Source organism: Microcebus murinus, chromosome 26 (assembly GCF_040939455.1).
Source record: "Microcebus murinus isolate Inina chromosome 26, M.murinus_Inina_mat1.0, whole genome shotgun sequence".
Lineage (NCBI taxonomy): Eukaryota > Metazoa > Chordata > Mammalia > Primates > Cheirogaleidae > Microcebus > Microcebus murinus.
Genome location: NC_134129.1, coordinates 17,688,882 through 17,707,500, shown reverse-complemented (window position 1 = coordinate 17,707,500; position 18,619 = coordinate 17,688,882). Strand labels below are relative to the sequence as shown.

The 18,619-nt window shown below is 43.5% G+C and overlaps 1 protein-coding gene across 1 annotated transcript in view; it reads right to left on the bottom strand.

Moving 5' to 3' along the window:
• TEC (tec protein tyrosine kinase) overlaps positions 1-18,619 on the bottom strand; it is an 82,106-nt gene that overhangs the window by 6,376 nt on the left and 57,111 nt on the right. Inside the window, exons 8-14 of the mRNA XM_075997800.1 lie at positions 17,801-17,866; positions 16,178-16,232; positions 12,571-12,650; positions 9,898-10,031; positions 6,927-7,001; positions 5,438-5,609; positions 5,083-5,299 (exon numbers count right to left, since the gene is read on the bottom strand). Of these exons, the coding sequence (XP_075853915.1) occupies positions 5,083-5,299; positions 5,438-5,609; positions 6,927-7,001; positions 9,898-10,031; positions 12,571-12,650; positions 16,178-16,232; positions 17,801-17,866 (799 nt within the window). The remainder of the gene's footprint in view (positions 1-5,082; positions 5,300-5,437; positions 5,610-6,926; positions 7,002-9,897; positions 10,032-12,570; positions 12,651-16,177; positions 16,233-17,800; positions 17,867-18,619) is intronic.

Genomic DNA, 18,619 nt, shown 5'->3' with positions numbered 1-18,619 from the left:
ATAACCCAGTCAACATTTGCGGAGGGTAGAAATGTCTCCTTCCAAGGTAAAGCCCCGTATGGAAGCGTCTCTGTCGTATATTTGAAAGAATGGACAGAAAGACAGGTCAGAAAGTCATTTTTGCAATGAAGCATTAATGCATTAAAGATTAATAATCTTTAATTGATAATTAATAATAATTTGATTAATAATCTTTAATCGATAATCTTTTTAATCAATAATCTTACTCAATAATCTTTAATCAATAAAGATTAATAATCTTCTTGCAGTAAAGATTAATAACCTCTGCCAATTGTCAGAAGTAAATAAGGACTAATGTAAGGGTCACCCTATTTTTCTCCCTCCCAAGAGCCTGTTCTTATTAAACTATCTGATTTACTATTATTAAACTATTATTACTATTATTAAACTATCTTAAACTATTATTAAACTATCTTATTGATAGCGGCAACGTCCCTTAAGGTCCTTAATCCAAGGCTTTCACTAGACGAGCATAACAACACAAACAACCACAGTGATGGGTGACCAAACTCTTATCCAATGGCCCAGCTCGGTGATTGGCCACTTCCATCCAAACCAGTCAAAGAACAATGCCAGGCGCGGTGGCTCACGCCTGTCATCCTGGCACTCTGAGAGGCCGAGGAGGGAGGATTGCTTAAGGTCAGGAGTTCGAGACCAGCCTGAGCAAGAGCGAGACTCCGTCTCTACTAAAAATAGAAAGAAATTAATTGGCCAACTAAAAATACATAGAAAAAAATGAGCCAGGGCATGGTGGTGCATGCCTGTAGTCCCAGCTACTGGGGAGGCTGAGGCAGGAGGATCGCTTGAACCTGGGAATTTTAGTTTGCTGTGAGCTAGGCTGATACCATGACACTCTAGCCTGGGAGACAGAGTGAGACTCTCTCTCAAAACAAACAAACAAAAAAAAGAACAGCTACCTCTATTAATAGTATATCATAACATGATATACTAAATTGGTCAGATGCAATTGTGGATTGATTTCTAGTTTCTTGCCCATTCTTCAAGATTAGAAGGTTCGAGCAAATAGTTTCGTAGGGAGACATGGTATTTTTTTAGAGGGAAGACATGGTATTTTTAATGCCATGTAGCTCATGGGCCAAGATGTGTTCTTCTTCCTGACTACTCAGAATTTTATTTTATCTATGTGGCAGTTCCACTTATATGAGGTTCTTTCCTGTTGAATGCATTTTAAGAGTCTCTTCTGAAATGAGAGCTAGGTAAGGCCTGTCCCCTAAACTGTCCCCATCTTCCCAGGAAGACACTCCACAATGCCTGCACTTGGTAGTAAAAAGGATTCTTCGCCCAGGAGACAGAAGTATTAGAATGTTCCCTTAAGGCATGACCCAAACCTATCACAATAAGGTAAATATCCCAGGGACAAGAATATAAAACTTGGCTTTCACTAAGATATCATCTGTGTGTGTGGGTATAGTCTGCCACACTCATGCACACGTTCAATTTTTATTAGTTTTATAAGTTACCAAAAAGAGGAAGGTGCTTAGTTCATGAGTTTCAATATGACACATGTTCTTTGTCATCACCAAGATAACGGTGACAATAACTGCTGTTATATATAGCATGTCTTATTTTACAAAGCCCTTCGGCCCATCATATAATGTGATCTTTAAAACAGTCTTAGGAGGCTGGGCATGGAGGCTCTGTCATCCTGACACTCTGGGAGGCTGAGGCTGGGAGGATCGCTCAAGGTCAGGAGTTCGAGACCAGCCTGAGCAAGAGCGAGACCCCGTCTCTACTAAAAATAGAAAGAAATTAATTGGCCAACTAAAAATATATACAAAAAAATAGCAGGACATGGTGGCGCATGCCTGTAGTCCCAGCTACTTGGGAGGGAGGCTGAGGCAGGAGGATTGCTTGAGCCCAGGAGTTTGAGGTTGCTGTGAGCTAGGCTGATGTCACGACACTCACTCTAGCCTGGGCAACAGAGGGAGACTCTGTCTCAAAAAAATAAATAAATAAATAAAAATAAAAAAAATAGTCTTGTGAGCAAAACAATATGATAGCCAACAATTTACACATGCGGAAAACAGAGTCTAAGAAAGATTAGTAACTATCCCAAAACACACTTAGGAAATCAAGTCTTCCATTTCTAAATCTTCAACTCTCTATCATGTGTTAAATCGGAAGATAGCATAACACAGTAGTTTGGACTCCAGAGCCAAACTCCCTGGGTTCAAATCCTGGCTCTACAATATACTTGACCATTAGCAACTTATTTTATCCTATTTTTGCCTCAATTTCCACATCTGTAAAAATGAGAATAATAATAGTACCCACTTCCTAGAATCGTTATGGTGATAAAATGAGTTTATATTTGTAAAATACTTAATAGAGCAAGGCCTGCTTAAGGTCATTGTTCACTTTTAAAAATGTTTTGCTGCTACTCTAGAAGAAACGTGCCCACACTCTATCACAAGAAAGCTAAATCTAAAATATGGAGCAGGCCGGGCGCGGGGGCTCACGCCTGTCATCCCAGCACTCTGGGAGGCCGAGGCGGGAGGATCGCTCGAGGTCAGGAGTTCGAAACCAGCCTGAGCAAGAGCAAGACCCCGTCTCTACTATAAAGTAGAAAGAAATTAATTGGCCAACTAATATATATACAGAAAAAATTAGCCGGGCATGGTGGCGCATGCCTGTAGTCCCAGCTACTCAGGAGGCTGAGGCAGGAGGATCGTTTGAGGCCAGGAGTTGGAGGTTGCTGTGAGCGAGGCTGACGCCACGGCACTCACTCTAGCCTGGGCAACAAAGCGAGAGTCTGTCGCAAAAAATAAAATAAAATAAAATAAAATAAAATAAAATAAAATAAAATAAAATAAAATAAAATAAAATAAAATAAAATATGGAGCAAAGTCCCAAACGAGAATTACGTTCTTCTTGTTGAAAGAATCACCTTCAGGAATTACAGTGAGAAAGAGTGCTACTGATATGCTGAAAATAGACACATTTGTAAAGAAGAGGTGGAGAAAAAAAAAACAGAAGGAAAAGAAGAATGCAAGAGAGAAGGAGAAAGAGTGAGAGAAAAAAAATGAAGTGTCTTCATCACAATCATTTAGAACCAGTAACAGATTTCTTTTTCTCATATTTTCAGAAGTTCACATGGCCAGGCGCGGTGGCTCACATCTGTCATTCTAGCACTTTGGGATTACAGGGGCAATGATCACTTGAGGTCAGGAGTTTGAGACCAGCCTGAGCAAGAGGAAGAGCCCCTCCACCTCCCATCTCCACAAAAAGTAGAAAAAGTGGCCAGGCGTGGTGGCGCGTGCCTGAGGTCCCAGCTACTCGGGAGGCTGAGGTAGGAGGATCACTTGAGCCCAGGAGTTTGAGGTTGCTGTGAGCTATGATGATGCCACTGCACTCTAGCCTGGGCAACAGAGCAAAACTGTCTCAAAAAAAATAAATAAATAAAAGTTAACAAGGGCTTCCATGTTTTCCCAGTGATTTGGAGATAAAGAAAATGAACCAAAGCATTTCTCTTGCAGTTTCTGTTTATGATGTGTGGAAGGTGGAAAATAGCGTGGGATTTAGTAAGGTCAAGGCCAACCCTAACTTCCCTAATTATCATAGTAGATACGCAGTTTCACTTCCCTGGAGCTAATTTTCTTACCTGTGAACCTGTGATGGTAATAAAATCTGTTAGGAGTAGCTAGCTCATGGGATTCTTATGGAGATCAAATAATTAATGCATGCAAGCATGCTTGGAGATATGAACTGTGTAAATTATTAGATTAGATAAAGACCTTTCTTTCATAAAAGTTATGGGGCAAGTTAAATTTACCAAGTTTACAAGTAATGGCGAAACATTGCTAAGAACAAAAACTGCGTATTAGGCCGGGCGCGGTGGCTCACGCCTGCAATCCTAGCACTCTGGGAGGCTGAGGTGGGAGGATCGCTGGAGGTCAGGAGTTCGAAACCAGCCTGAGCAAGAGCGAGACCCCGTCTCTACTATAAATAGAAAGAAATTAATTGGCCAACTAAAAATATATAGAAAAAAATGAGCCAGGCACGGTGGCGCATGCCTGTAGTCCCAGCTACTTGGGAGGCTGAGGCAGGAGGATCGCTTGAGCCCAGGAGTTTGAGGTTGCTGTGAGCTAGGCTGACGCCACGGCACTCACTCTAGCCTGGGCAACAGAGTGAGACTATGTCTCAAAAAAATTTTAATAAAATAGAAAATAAAATAAAAGTAATGGTGAAACATTGCTAAGAACAAAAACCAGGTATTAATACAACATTGCTGGGCCGGGCGCGGCAGCTCACACCTGTCATCCTAGCACTCTGGGAGGCTGAGGTGGGAGGATCGCTGGAGGTCAGGAGTTCGAAACCAGCCTGAGCAAGAGCGAGACCCCCATCTCTACTATAAATAGAAAGAAATTAATTGGCCAACTAATATATGAGCCGGGTATAGTGGCGCATGCCTGTAGTCCCAGCTACTCGGGAGGCTGAGGCAGGAGGATCGCTTGAGCCCAGGAGTTTGAGGCTGCTGTGAGCTAGGCTGACGCCACGGCACTCACTCTAGCTCGTGCAACAGAGTGAGCCTCTGTCTAAAAAAAATTTTAAAAAAAGTAAAAGATAAAAGTAATGGTGAAACATTGCTAAGAACAAAAACTGGGGGCCGGGCGCGGTGGCTCACGCCTGTCATCCTAGCTCTCTGGGAGGCCGAGGCGGGAGGATCGCTCGAGGTCAGGAGTTCGAAACCAGCCCGAGCAAGAGTGAGACCCCCATCTCTACTATAAATAAAAAGAAATTAATTGGCCAACTAAAAATATATAGAAAAAAATGAGCCAGTCGTGGTGGCGCATGCCTGTAGTCCCAGCTACTCGGGAGGCTGAGGCAGGAGGATCCCTTGAACCCAGGAGTCTGAGGTTGCTGTGAGCGAGGCTGATGCCCGTGCAACAGAGTGAGCCTCTGTCTCATTAAAAAATTATTAAAGTAATGGCGAGACATTGCTAAGAACAGACAGCGGGTGTCAACAGGACATGGCTCATCTGCTGGGCGAGTGTCACAAAGGAACGGGGCGGCCGGGTGACAGGTGCTGGGGGGTGTTACCAGGTCCCGGTGGATGAAGCCGTTCCTCTCCAGGTACTCCATGCCCTCGCACACGTCCTGGCTCATGCTGAGCAGCGCGTCCCTGCCCAGGTGGCCCTGGCGCTGGCGCAGGAAGTTGAGCAGGCAGCCGCGCTCCATGAACTCGGTGACGATGTAGACGGGCCGCCGCCGCGTGCACACGCCGTACAGCTGCACCAGCTTCGGGTGCGACAGCTTCCTGGCAAGGGGGCCGGGCGCACTCAGGGACATCGGCCACAGGGGGGGAGGCCGTCCCCGGGTCTGGGGTGGCAGGGTGGGGGGGGAGGACCGAGGTTAGCGAGCAAACGGGCGGGCCGGGGAGAAGACGGCAACTCACATCATCACTTTGGCCTCCTCTATGAAGTCCTCCTCGCACATGGCGCCCTCCCTGATGGCCTTGATGGCCACCTTGTACTGGGCGCGCCACTTGCCCAGCCTCACCACCCCGAACAGCCCGCTGCCCAGCTCCCGCATGAAGGTCAGCTCGGAAGGGTCGATCTCCCATTTCTCTGCAAGACAGGAAGGGCAAGTGTAGACGCGGCGTCTGGAGGGCAGCGTGCGCGGGGCCGGGGGTGGGGAGGGCAGAAAAAGGAGACTGTATAACCAGGTCGGCCTCAAAGCTACAGGGCAGGCCGGGGCGAGCGCTGGCTCACGCCTGGGAGGCCGAGGTGGGAGGATCGCTCCAGGTCAGGGGTTCGAGACCAGCCCCAGCAAGAGCCAGACCCCCGTCTCTACTAAAGAAATAGAAAGAAATTAGTTGGACAACTAAAAATAAATGGAGAGAAAAATGAGCCGGGCATGGTGGCGCACGCCTGTGGTCCCAGCTACTCGGGAGGCCGAGGCGGGAGGACCGCTCGAGGTCAGGGGTTCCAGACCAGCCCGAGCAAGAGCGAGACCCCCATCTCTACTAAAGAAATAGAAAAAAATTAGTTGCACAACTAAAAATAGGTAGAGGAAAAATGAGCCGGGCATGGTGGCACACGCCTGTGGTCCCAGCTACTCGGGAGGCTGAGACAGGAGGATCGCTTGAGGCCGGGAGTTTGAGACTGCTGTGAGCCACGGCACTCTAGCGCAGGCAACAAGAGTGAGACTCAGTCTCAAAAAAAAAGGGGGGGGGGGCTTTGCCGGAAGCAACAGAGACAATCAAGTTGGGGGTCTTCTCTGCTACCTCCACCGGTAAAACATTCCGTGAGTAACCAGCGCAGCTGCTGAGAACCAGGAAGGGCTCCGATTAATTTTAGATGTGACATAATCATGCTTATTTTTTTTTATTTTTTTTGAGACAGAGTCTCGCTTTGTTGCCCAGGCTAGCGTGAGCGCCGTGCCATCAGCCTAGCTCACAGCAACCTCCAACTCCTGGCCTCAAGCGATCCTCCTGCCTCAGCCTCCCGAGGAGCTGGGACTACAGGCATGCGCCACCATGCCCAGCTAATTTTTTCTATATATATTAGTTGGCCAATTAATTTCTTTCTATTTTTAGTAGAGACGGGGTCTTGCTCTTGCTCAGGCTTGTTTCGAACTCCTGGCCTTGAGCGATCCTCCCGCCTCGGCCTCCCAGAGTGCTGGGATGACAGGCGTGAGCCACTGCGTCCGGCCAATCATGCTTATTTTTCACCGACAAAAAGTTTCCTACTGAATTATGAATAACGACGAAAAGAGAAAACCTAGGATCACGACAGCTATAAATGGTACCATCTAAAAACCCATATTATAAGCTTAGCAGAAACAGCTCTGCTAGGTGGAATTCTAGACTCCCAAATTTGTCTCTTGACAATGGATTCTTTTCCAGGAAAATGAGCCAAAGGCAACCACGGGATGAGAGTTACCGTAGCTGAATCCTGCAGTGGTTGGGGCATTCTTCCCATTCGTGCTAACCGGGTACCGCAGTCTTGTGACAAGTCCTAGTAATCAAAGAAAGTATTGCAGTCAGCTTCATTCATAATCATTCTGTGGTGAAATGCTAAACTAGAAACCCGCTTATGAGATGCATTCACTTATTCATGTATTCCTCATCCTCTGTATGTACATGCAGTGCTGAGCTATATGCTTTTGTCCATTCACGATTTTCTTTTCTCTCTCTTTGTTTTTTAGGAGAAAGAGAAGTTTATTAATCTGCAGGCAAATGAGGAGGCTGGCAGACTCCCATCTCAAAGTACCGACATCCTGGCCGGGCGCGGTGGCTCAGGCCTGTAATCCCAGCACTCTGGGAGGCCGAGGCGGGAGGATTGCTCAAGCTCGGGAGTTTGAGACCAGCCTGAGCAAGAGCCAGGCCCCATCTCTACTAAAAATAGAAAGAAATTAATTGGCCAGCTAATATATATAGAAAAATTAGCCGGGCATGGTGCTGCGTGCCTGTAGTCCCAGCTACTCGGGAGGCTGAGGCAGGAGGATCGCTTGAGCCCAGGAGTTGGAGGTTGCTGTGAGCTAGGCTGATGCCACGGCACTCACTGTAGGCCGTGCAATGGAGTGAGACCCTGTCTCAAAAAAAAAAAAAAGAAAGAAAAGAAAAGAAAAGAAAAGAAAAGAAAAGAAAAGAAAATAACAAAATAGGTGATGTGAAAAAGTTCTCTGGGAATAAACTGATACGAAATCAGTTCTTCAAAGGTTAAACACAGGCCGGGCGCTGTGGCTCACGCCTGTAATCCTAGCTCTTGGGAGGCCGAGGCGGGCGGATTGCTCAAGGTCAGGAGTTCGAAACCAGCCTGAGCAAGAGCGAGACCCCGTCTCTACTATAAATAGAAAGAAATTAATTGGCCAACTGATATATATATAAAAAAAATTAGCCGGGCATGGTGGCGCATGCCTGTAGTCCCAGCTACTCGGGAGGCTGAGGCAGGAGGATCACTTGAGCCCAGGAGTTTGAGGTTGCTGTGAGCTAGGCTGACGCCACGGCACTCACTCTAGCCTGGAAAACAAAGCGAGACTCTGTCTCAAAAAAAAAAAAAAAAAAAGTTAAACACAGAGTCAGCATATGACGTGGCATACCCCCTGCAAGGTAAATACCCAAGGGAAATGAAAATGCATTTCCATGCAAAACTTTGCACACAGCTATTCAAGGCCTCGTTATTCATAAGCCACCCAAATGTGGAAACAGCCCAAATGTCCATCAACTGATGAACAATAAACAAAATGGACAAACAAAATCTATACCATGGACTATCATGCATCAGTAAAAAGGAATGGATATCGTATCCAGAAAACTTCCGGAACTTAGAGATTCCATCTTCCCAAGACTTCTTTCCTGGGACATATTAGATTTAAGCAGAGTACACAAACCAAGGACTAATAATGTGTTCAGAAGTCCATCGTGGCAAAAGCTATTACTGGGGATTCCCCCTGTCTGGAATCTCTAGTGATAAAAATTCAGCAATTATTTTCCTTAACATCCTTATGTCTGTAGTCTGTACACACCCAGGCTGTGCCTTGGTTTCCACGAGCAGATGAAGCACGACTTTCTAACACAATAGGTAGGTGTTAAGATAACTCTAGATTTGGGAGGATCGCTCGAGGTCAGGGGTTCGAGACCAGCCCCAGCAAGAGCCAGACCCCCATCTCTACTAAAAAAATAGAAAGAAATTAATTGGACAACTAATTTGTTGTTTGACAGGCGGTGGCTCACGCCTGTCATCCCAGCACTCTGGGAGGCCGAGGCGGGAGGATTGCTCGAGGTCGGGAGTTCAAAACCAGCCTGAGCAAGAGCGAGACCCCCGTCTCTACTATAAATAGAAAGAAATTAATTGGCCAACTAATATATATAGAAAAAATTATCTGGGCATGGTGGCACATGCCTGTAGTCCCAGCTACTCGGGAGGCTGAGGCAGGAGGATCGCTTGAGGCCAGGAGTTGGAGGTTGCTGTGAGCTAGGCTGACACCACGGCACTCACTCTAGCCTGGGCAGCAAAGCGAGACTCTGTCTCAAAAAAAAAAAAAAAAAGATTCCTTCTTGGAATGACGACAAATGTTCTTAAAATTAGATTATGGTGACAGTTGGTACAACTCCGTAAATACACTAAAAACCACTGAATAGTTGACTTAAAATGGGTAAACTGTGTGTGGTATGTAAATGACATCTCAATAACTGCTCTTAACATTATCTGAATAAAAATCAGTCCCAAAATAACAGGCTTTTCAAAGGGTGACTTCGATAAAATTTCGAAAATTATTAATTTTCCTTAAATTGGGTTGGGCATTTAGCCATCCTTTGCCCAGTTGCATCTTTACAAGTCAAAGGCTGAGAATCTTTCCATAGAATCCGGTAGAACTTTAATTGGCATGCATGTGGCTTCTGTTTCTATTTTTTGATTCGTCCAGTCTTTGGAAGCCTGCAGCACAGGACTAACCCTGGCTCATCTAGTACCTTCTGTGACTACTCTGAAATAGACACATCTTGGATTCCAAGAAGGAATCTTTTTTTTTTTTTTTTTTTTTTTTTTTTTTTTTTGAGACAGAGTCTCGCTTTGTTGCCCATCTTGGATTTTACTTTAGTTTCCTCCTGCCAAGGATATGAACCCCAGAAATGTGACCATTCACCCTATACCGCTAGAATCACGCATGTCCTGAGGCCAAGATGCAGCTTTTCCTAAAACTTGCTATTATTTGATTTTTTTTTCTTTGTATCCTATCACTTCCTTAATATGCAACAATTTTAAATCCACCGCCTTCTATAATTAACTATAAAGTAAAAAGCTGCTCAAGGAGGAATTAATTCATCACAACGTCCGATTGTTTTAATTACTGCCTTACATTTTTTTTTTTTCTGCCTTACATTGGAAATGGGATTTTTAGCAGCTCACTCACCCGCCGCGTTGTGTTTATGATACTCAATGAGCTCAGCAATTGAGCCAAAGGGGTGCTTCTCTGCTAGGTAGTACTTCTTTGGAGATGTTGTCGTTTCCTTTATGTGATAATGCCTGAAACCTGAGGAACCTTCTCTAAAACAAAAATCAACATGACCTTAAAATCTGTACCCCCATAATATGCCGAAATAAAAAAAAATAAAAATAATCAACATGTGTCAGAGCCGAGTGGAAATAATGTAACTTCGCTCTTAAGATACTTTCTCTAAGGCCAGGGGCGTGGTGGCTCACGCCTGTCATCCTAGCCTTCTGGGAGGCCCAGGCGGGAGGATCGCTCAAGGTCAGGAGTTCAAAACCAGCCTGAGCAAGAGCGAGACCCCGTCTCTACTATAAATAGAAAGAAACTAATTGGCCAACTAAAAAAATATATATAGAAAAAATGAGCCGGGCATGGTGGCGCATGCCTGTAGTCCCAGCTACTCGGGAGGCTGAGGCAGGAGGATCACTTGAGCCCAGGAGTCTGAGGTTGCTGTGAGCTAGGCTGACGCCACGGCACTCACTCTAGCCTGGGCAACAGAGTGAGACTCTGTCTCAAAAAAAAAAAAAAAGAAAGTACTTTTAGCAGGAGATCACTAGGAGGATCTGTGTTCTAGATACGTATAGAGTTGAATGTGTGCATTTATACGTCGAATTTATTCACTTCTAGAGGTGTAAGTGCTCCAGACATTTGCAAGTCTATGCCAACAGCAGGGACAAAAAGCCCTAGCTGCTAATAGCTATTTTAAGACTTTTGACTATCGTTCAATGAAGTTAATAAATGTTCTTTTTCAAAATTTCAAGTAATGTCAAAGTATTTTTTTTTTTTTTTTTTGAGACAGTCTCACTCTGCTGCCCAGGCTAGAGTGAGTGCCGTGGCATCAGCCTCGCTCACAGCAACCTCCAACTCCTGGGCTCAAGCGATCCTCCTGCCTCAGCCTCCCGAGTAGCTGGGACTACAGGCACGTGCCACCATGCCCGGCTAATTTTTCTATATATTTTTAGTTGGCCAATTAATGTCTTTCTGTTATTAGTAGAGACGGGGTCTTGCTCTTGCTCAGGCTGGTTTCGAACTCCTGACCTTGAGGGATCCTCCCGCCTCGGCCTCCCAGAGTGCTAGGATGACAGACGTGAGCCACCGCGCCCCCGGCCCTAACAGCACTTTGAAGATGACACCTGCTGCTCTTGGGATAAAGCTCAGACTCCTTGACATGGACATGACCTTGTCTCTACTCTCACCCCCAGGTTTCCCTCTCCTCCTCCACGTGCCCCTCCTGTCCAGCGGCTGCTCTGCCCTGTCCCCGAACTCAGCACGTCCGCTCCCGCCTCCCCATCTGCAGCCTCCTGGGCAGGCACACCGCCACCTGCTGTCCCCCTCCCCCCACCCCCCCTCCTCCCCCACCCCCCCTACCCCAGCTCCCCGCCGGCCTCGGCCCGGCGCCACTCGGACACTCAGACCTGTCTGGGCTATGGGTCCCCTCCACACTGCCTCCAACACCCCACCACACACACATACACACACACACACAACCACACAAACACACACATACACACACATACACACATACACAAAAACACATACACACACATACACACAAACACACACACAAACACATACACACATGCACACACATACACACACACATACAAACACACATACACACAAACATACACAGAAACACACACATACACATGCAAACACACACGCACAGATACACATAAATGCACACACAAGAACACACATACACACATACACACAAACACACATACACACAAACACACATACACACATACGCAGACACACATACACACATACACGCACATACGCACACATACACACATACACATAAACACACACATACACACACAGATACACACAAACACACATACACACACACATACACACAAACACACTCAAACATACACACCAATACATACACACACAAACACATACAAACACACACATACACACACAAACACAAACACACACAGAAACACACACATACACATACAAACACACACATACACACAAACACAAACATACACAGAAACACACACACATACACATACAAACACACACAAACACACAAACACACATGTACACAGATACACACAAGTGCACATACAAGCACACACATACACACACAAACACACATACACGCACACACAAACACACATATACACTCAAACACACATACACACATATGCAGACACACATACACACATACACGCACATACACACACGTACATATAAACACACACACACACACTCCCATCGCCGCCTGTGCGCGTGCGCAGCCCCAGCCAGCAGGGGCCGAGGGCAGCCTGCGCCCCTACACTGGCCAGCTCGGCGCTGGGCGCAGGGAGCGCCCGTGGGCATCTGCTGAACGTTGTAAGTTCCCATCGCCTTCTCAACAAATATGTATGTATATACATGGGGAAACTACAGAGAAAGTCACTGAAAATATGGACAGAAAAAATAGTGTAGACTTTAGAAATCAAGTTCAGGTGTTCTCTCTTAATGCTGAAATGCAGCATATATTTTTGAAACTTAGGAATCCATACAAACACACAGGAAGTTCATAGAAAAAATCTAATTTTTTTTTTTTTTTAAAAGCAACAGAGCAGGATTACTCACCCTCCAAACTTTGTGTACAGGGAGACTGTGTACAAGCCCGGCTGGCTGGAGTCCCTTACCATAAAACCACCTTCTTTATCCTAAAATCCAAAGTTAAGAAAAGTTGTTTTACTCCAATTACGAAAGCAACGCCATGGAGAAGACTCGAGAACCCAGTTTTTCAATCCTTTCCCAGAAGATCTGCTTTGGAGAGGAGCAACTTACAATAGGGCTCCCTGGTTTCTCCCATCCGGAACTTTCTTTCTTTTTTTTTTTAATTTTTTAAAAATTATTTATTTCTTTTCCTTCATATTGAATGTAATTTTGAGAGTACATCCAGAACTTTCTACTTCAAATGACTGGGCTATGAGATTAGTTAGAGAAAACACACTCAGTTCCCCTCAATCACAAACCCTCACACACTAACACGAGACATTTCAACCCGAAAAATCTCACGGTCCTCCCAGAAGGAATACACAAGATTTTACAATTCCTTCAAGTCCTAGACATGTAGGAAAACAGTTACTAAAGAATATATTTCTCCATGATTGGGTTTCAGTTCATGCATTTTTCCATATTTGCCATCAGCTTTGATTTCTGACTCAATATCATTTTCAATGCACCCAGCATTTCTCCTATAAATATCTCAGTGCTCTTCATAAGAACGAATTTAAAAAATTCTTAATTCCCCTGGAAGCCAATGTTAAATATCGCTCTTAACAAAGGGAGGGGTGGTGACACAAGCAACTGGACCAGAGAAAATCAAAAGTTGGAAACAGTGCAGAGAGACTCAAGGTCAAATCCTTCCCAGGGTCCAAACTGAAGAGCAACAAATAGATGCTCTAAACCTCAAACCCCTCTCTACCCAACCGCAAAATCAACCTCCAGTGTTTAAATTGCTTTAAGATGAAAAGTGTGTTCCAAGTCAATGTCCCAAGTTTCCCTTTAAAACAAAACAAAACAAAAAAAGGAGATGGAAAGTGTGCTTAATAGTTGGAAAATAAATTTTATTCTTTTTTATAGGAAAAATCATGGAATTAAATAAGGCCACCACAAGTACATCTGATAAGAACAATTAGAGATAATAATTATTATAATTAGTAAAAGTATATGGCCATCTAGGAGCATAAAACCTTCAAAAAAAAAAAAAAAAGTATATGGCCAGGCAAGGTGAGTGGCTCATGCCTGTGATCCTAGCACTCTGGGAGGCCGAGGCGGAAGGATAGCTCAAGGTCAGGAGTTCGAAACCAGCCTGAGCAAGAGCAAGACCCCATCGTCTCTACTATAAATAGAAAGAAATTAATTGGCAGACTAAAAATATATATAGAAAAAATTAGCCGGGCACAGTGGTGCATGCCTGTAGTCCCAGCTACTCGGGAGGCTGAGGCAGGAGGATGGCTTGAGCCCAGGAGTTTGAGGTTGCTGTGAGCTAGGCTCAATAGATAAAGGAGACTCACTGTCAGAGAAAACAGTGCTACCAAACTCTTAGAGATTGCAACACTTAAACATGCAAGATTTAAACATCAACCGGCCGGTCCGAGTGCAGTGGTGTTTACAACTAATCTATCACAACCAGTTCCAGATTCCTTTGTTCCTCTCTCCACTGCTTCGCTTGACTAGCCTTAAAAATAAAATAAAATAAAATAAACATATACAAAAATAAAACAACTACCTAGGGAATCCCTCACGGCCCCGATGGTCCAACTGTGGGACACAGAGGGTGACAATATTTTCTTAGCTGGGAATGAAGCAGAAGAAATGAGTAACATCACCTCCCACCCAGCTCTGGGGCACAGCCTTTGGAATAATGCAAGGCAAACAGAGGGGGGTCATAGCCTGGGGACTGGAACATTCCAGCAGTGATAGAGGCTTGATCTAATGAAGATTTACCAGGAGGTTCTCAGGCAATCGAAGAGGCCCCAAGGGCTTCTCTGAAAATTAGGAATGAGGCAAGCGACCTCTGCTCGGTTTTCTCCGGACCTGATAAAGCATGTCAACTGCCAGGGTGAAAAATCAGTTGCAGCAGGGTGTGCCTGGTAAGCCGACCACAGCTCACAAAGACGGAAATAAAAACTATGTGAAAGCTGGCAAATGAAAATTCTTTTTTTTATTGAGACAGAGTCTCACTCTGTTGCCCAGGCTAGAGTGAGTGCCGTGGCGTCAGCCTCGCTCACAGCAGCCTCAAACTCCTGGCCTCAAGCGATCCTCCTGCCTCAGCCTCCCGAGTAGCTGGGACTTACAGGCATGCCCCACCATGCCCGGCTCATTTTTTTCCTATATTTTTAGTTGTCCAATTAATTTCTTTCTATTTTTAGTAGAGACGGGGTCTCACTCTTGCTCAGGCTGGTTTTGAACTCCTGACCTTGAGCAATCTGCCCGCCTCGGCCTCCCTAGTAGCTGGGACTACAGGCATGCGCCACCATGCCCGGCTAATTTTTTTCCTATATTTTTAGTTGTCCAATTAATTTATTTCCATTTTTAGTAGAGACGGGGTCTCACTCTTGCTCAGACTGGTTTCGAGCTCCTGACCTCGAGCGATCCTCCCGCCTCAGCCTCCCAGAGTGTTAGGATTACAGGCGTGAGCCACCGTGCCTGGCCGAAAATTCTTTATGAGAGCTATAAAATCTGCTTCCGTGCCTGTATGTGTATATATGTCTCTATGCATCATATGCATATGACATTTCTATGTGATCTAAGGTAATCTTTGGTAAAGAAAGCTAGGTTTTTAAAAATATTATTATGGATATGTAATAGCTGTATGTATTGATTGGGTACAGGTGAGGTTTTGATACAGGAATACAATCTGAATTAATCAAATCAGGGTAATTGGGGTACCCATCACCAAAGCTAATTCTAAAATTGTTAGTGAAATAAAATAGAAACATCTTCAGAATTTAACACATTGACTGCCATGTGAGTTGTATTTAACTCAGGCTATTAGTTTTATATATATATATATATATATATATATATTTTAGTTGGCCAATTAATTTCTATTTTTATTTTTTAATTTTTATATTAAATTTTTTTATTTCTTAAAATTATTTTCATTTTTTTTTTCTTTTTACAAACAACTCCTAGAATGCATCTTTCTATTTTTGGTAGAGACGGGGTCTCCCTCTTGCTCAGGCTGGTTTCGAACTCCCGACCTCGAGCGATCCTCCCGCCTGGGCCTCCCAGAGTGCCGGGATGACAGGCGTGAACCATGCAGGAAGGTCTTTAAGCAAAGCCTGTAGCAAAGCAAAGCCCTGACAAAGATGCTGGTCTAACCTCCCCTGTGGCCACAAGTCTTGGCAAGAAAGTCTGAGGACAAGACCAGCAGCACACGTCCTACCCTAAAAGCTTGCTGTATGAAGAACATTTTCTGGAAGGCGGGAGCAGAGAGCTACCCACTCACAGCCCTTGGAGACATTGCTTCTGTCGGTTAAGTCCCTATTAAATGTTCCCTTCCACCACACTGGATTTTTCAGCCTCATTCTTTGACCTCTTAGCCCTCTTGGCATTTGGGGGTAGGTCTGCTCACGGTGGGACAGATAGAGAAACAGAGGTATATGGAACTATTTATTAGGGATTCCTTAACATTAATTTGTGCTGAAACCAAATCCACAAAACAAGCACAAACACTTACTTCACTTCTCAGAAGATGTTCTGCCTTGCTCCGATTCATATTCCTGCAATACCATCTGGACGGAAAAAACACATTGAAGGCCTTAGGTTTTTTAATAATTTTTACTTTGTTTTAGGATTAATAATGCATTCCTGCTCATCAACCAATAATATAATACATAAGAATAAGGCATCACTCATAATCTCAATAATAGACAACTAATAACATTTTGATGTATATACTTCAAGAATTTTTCTACCCATATAAATATGAAATATGTTTTATATTATTTATATTAATATATATTAATTATTTAAATTATTTTGTTTATTTATATTTATATTAATTTCATATTATAAATATGAAATACATATAAATATATAAATACATATATATAAATAAATATGAAAACATATATATGTGCCCATATTCTTATTGTTTTATTAAAGTGGGATGAGGCCGGGCACAGTGGCTCCCATCTGTAATCCCGGCACTCTGGGAGGCCAAGGCAGGAGGATCGCTTGAGGTCAGGAGTTCGAGACCAGCCTGAGCAAGAGCAAGACCCCATCTCTACTATAAATAGAAAGAAATTAATTGGCCAACTAATATATATAGGAAAAATGAGCCGGGCATGGTGGCACATGCCTGTAGTCCCAGCTACTTGGGAGGCTGAGGCAGGAGGATCACTTGAGCCCAGGAGTTGGAGGTTGCTGTGAGCTAGGCTGATGCCACGGCACTCACTCTACCCTGGGCAATTAAGTGAGACTCTGTCTCCAAAAAAAATAAAATAAAATAAAATAAATTATTGTATATCCACGTGCCATATGCCTGGTTGTACCCTTAGCATAGTGCCTGATACAAGATCTCAGTAAATATTTGATGAATTTATGACTGAATGAAATATAATACAGCTATAAAAATGTTTTCAAAGAATATTAAATAGCATGAAGAAATATACAAAACTCATAATATACTATTAGGTGAAAAAAACAGGATGTAAAACAATATATACAGCATGATTTCATCTTGTTAAAAACAGTAAAAAGATTGAATGAAAATATACTAATGTTGATACATTTGTATATATATTTGTAAATACGTGTCTGATTTATGAGTAATTTTTTCTTAGTAAGATTTTTCCATATTTTCAAGGATTTTAAAACAATCACATAGTGTTATTTTAGTTAGAAAAAAAGAAACAAGGGGGTAGGGGGGCATGGGCAATATATGCAACCTTAACACTTGTACCCCATAATACGCTAAAATAAAAAATGATAATAATAATAAAAAGAAACAATAAAACATGTTTCTTTAAAGGTTGTTCTAGAAAATATTACTGCTATATCTTGAATGAATGGGCAATGATCTGTATTTCAAAGTTAGCTAAGCTATGATTTGCTTAAAATCAATTCAGTTATACAAGTTTACTTAATTCCATTCACACACAGTACCTTCAGGAAAAATGTGTTATAGAGACTAATTCTCATAGTCTTTTACCATACTGGACAACTGAATTAAAGACTTGTGGGTTTCACCTTCTAAACATCATGAAGTATATCCATTAATCTTCAAAATGCCTTACATAATGAGGAAAATAAAAATATTTTCTGATTTTCCACATTCACAAGAGAAATACTGACTTACTCATATTGATCTAAGTTGTTTGATTTCTTTCCTGTTACATAGTTACTTGGGATATATCCTTCACTCCTAGAAACAAAAAAAAAAATTAAAGGATTGGTAAATCAAGACTGGCAAAATGTCGGTGATTTTCAAAGTCAAATGACAAGAGGTTCCATTACGCTATTGTGTACTTTTTGGATGTTTGAAAATTTCTATAATGAAAAATTAAAAATAAAACCCAGCCAGGCGAGGTGGCTCACGCCTGTAATCCTAGCACTCTGGGAGGCCGAGGCGGGAGGATTGCTCGAGATCAGGAGTTCGAAACCAGCCTGAGCAAGAGTCAGACCCCGTCTCTACTAAAAAATAGAAAGAAATTCATTGGCCAACTAAAAAATATACAGAAAAGATTAGCCGGGCGTGGTGGCGCATGCCTGTAGTCCCAGCTCCTTGGGAGGCTGAGGCAGGAGGATCGCTTGAGCCCAGGAGGTTGAGATTGAGGTTGCTGTGAGCTAGGCTGACGCCACGGCACTCACTCTAGCCTGGGCAACAGAGTGAGACTCTGTCTCCAAAAAAAAAAAAAAAAAGAAAATTATGATAAATTATTTCTTTGGAAAAATCTAAGATAACTATAATTTACCATAGGGATGGGGACAAGACAAAAACTGTCATTTTCCCCATGGCCAAAATAATCCAAGCAAACACGCAATGGGTGATGAGAAGGAGACCAGGGCGATGTATTCCAACTCTTGGGAAGAAATGATTGACCAACTTGCATTTACTGGTGACTGCTAAGAATACACAGCGTCCCTACAAAGGAGAAAGTGTGTTTCCAATGATGGG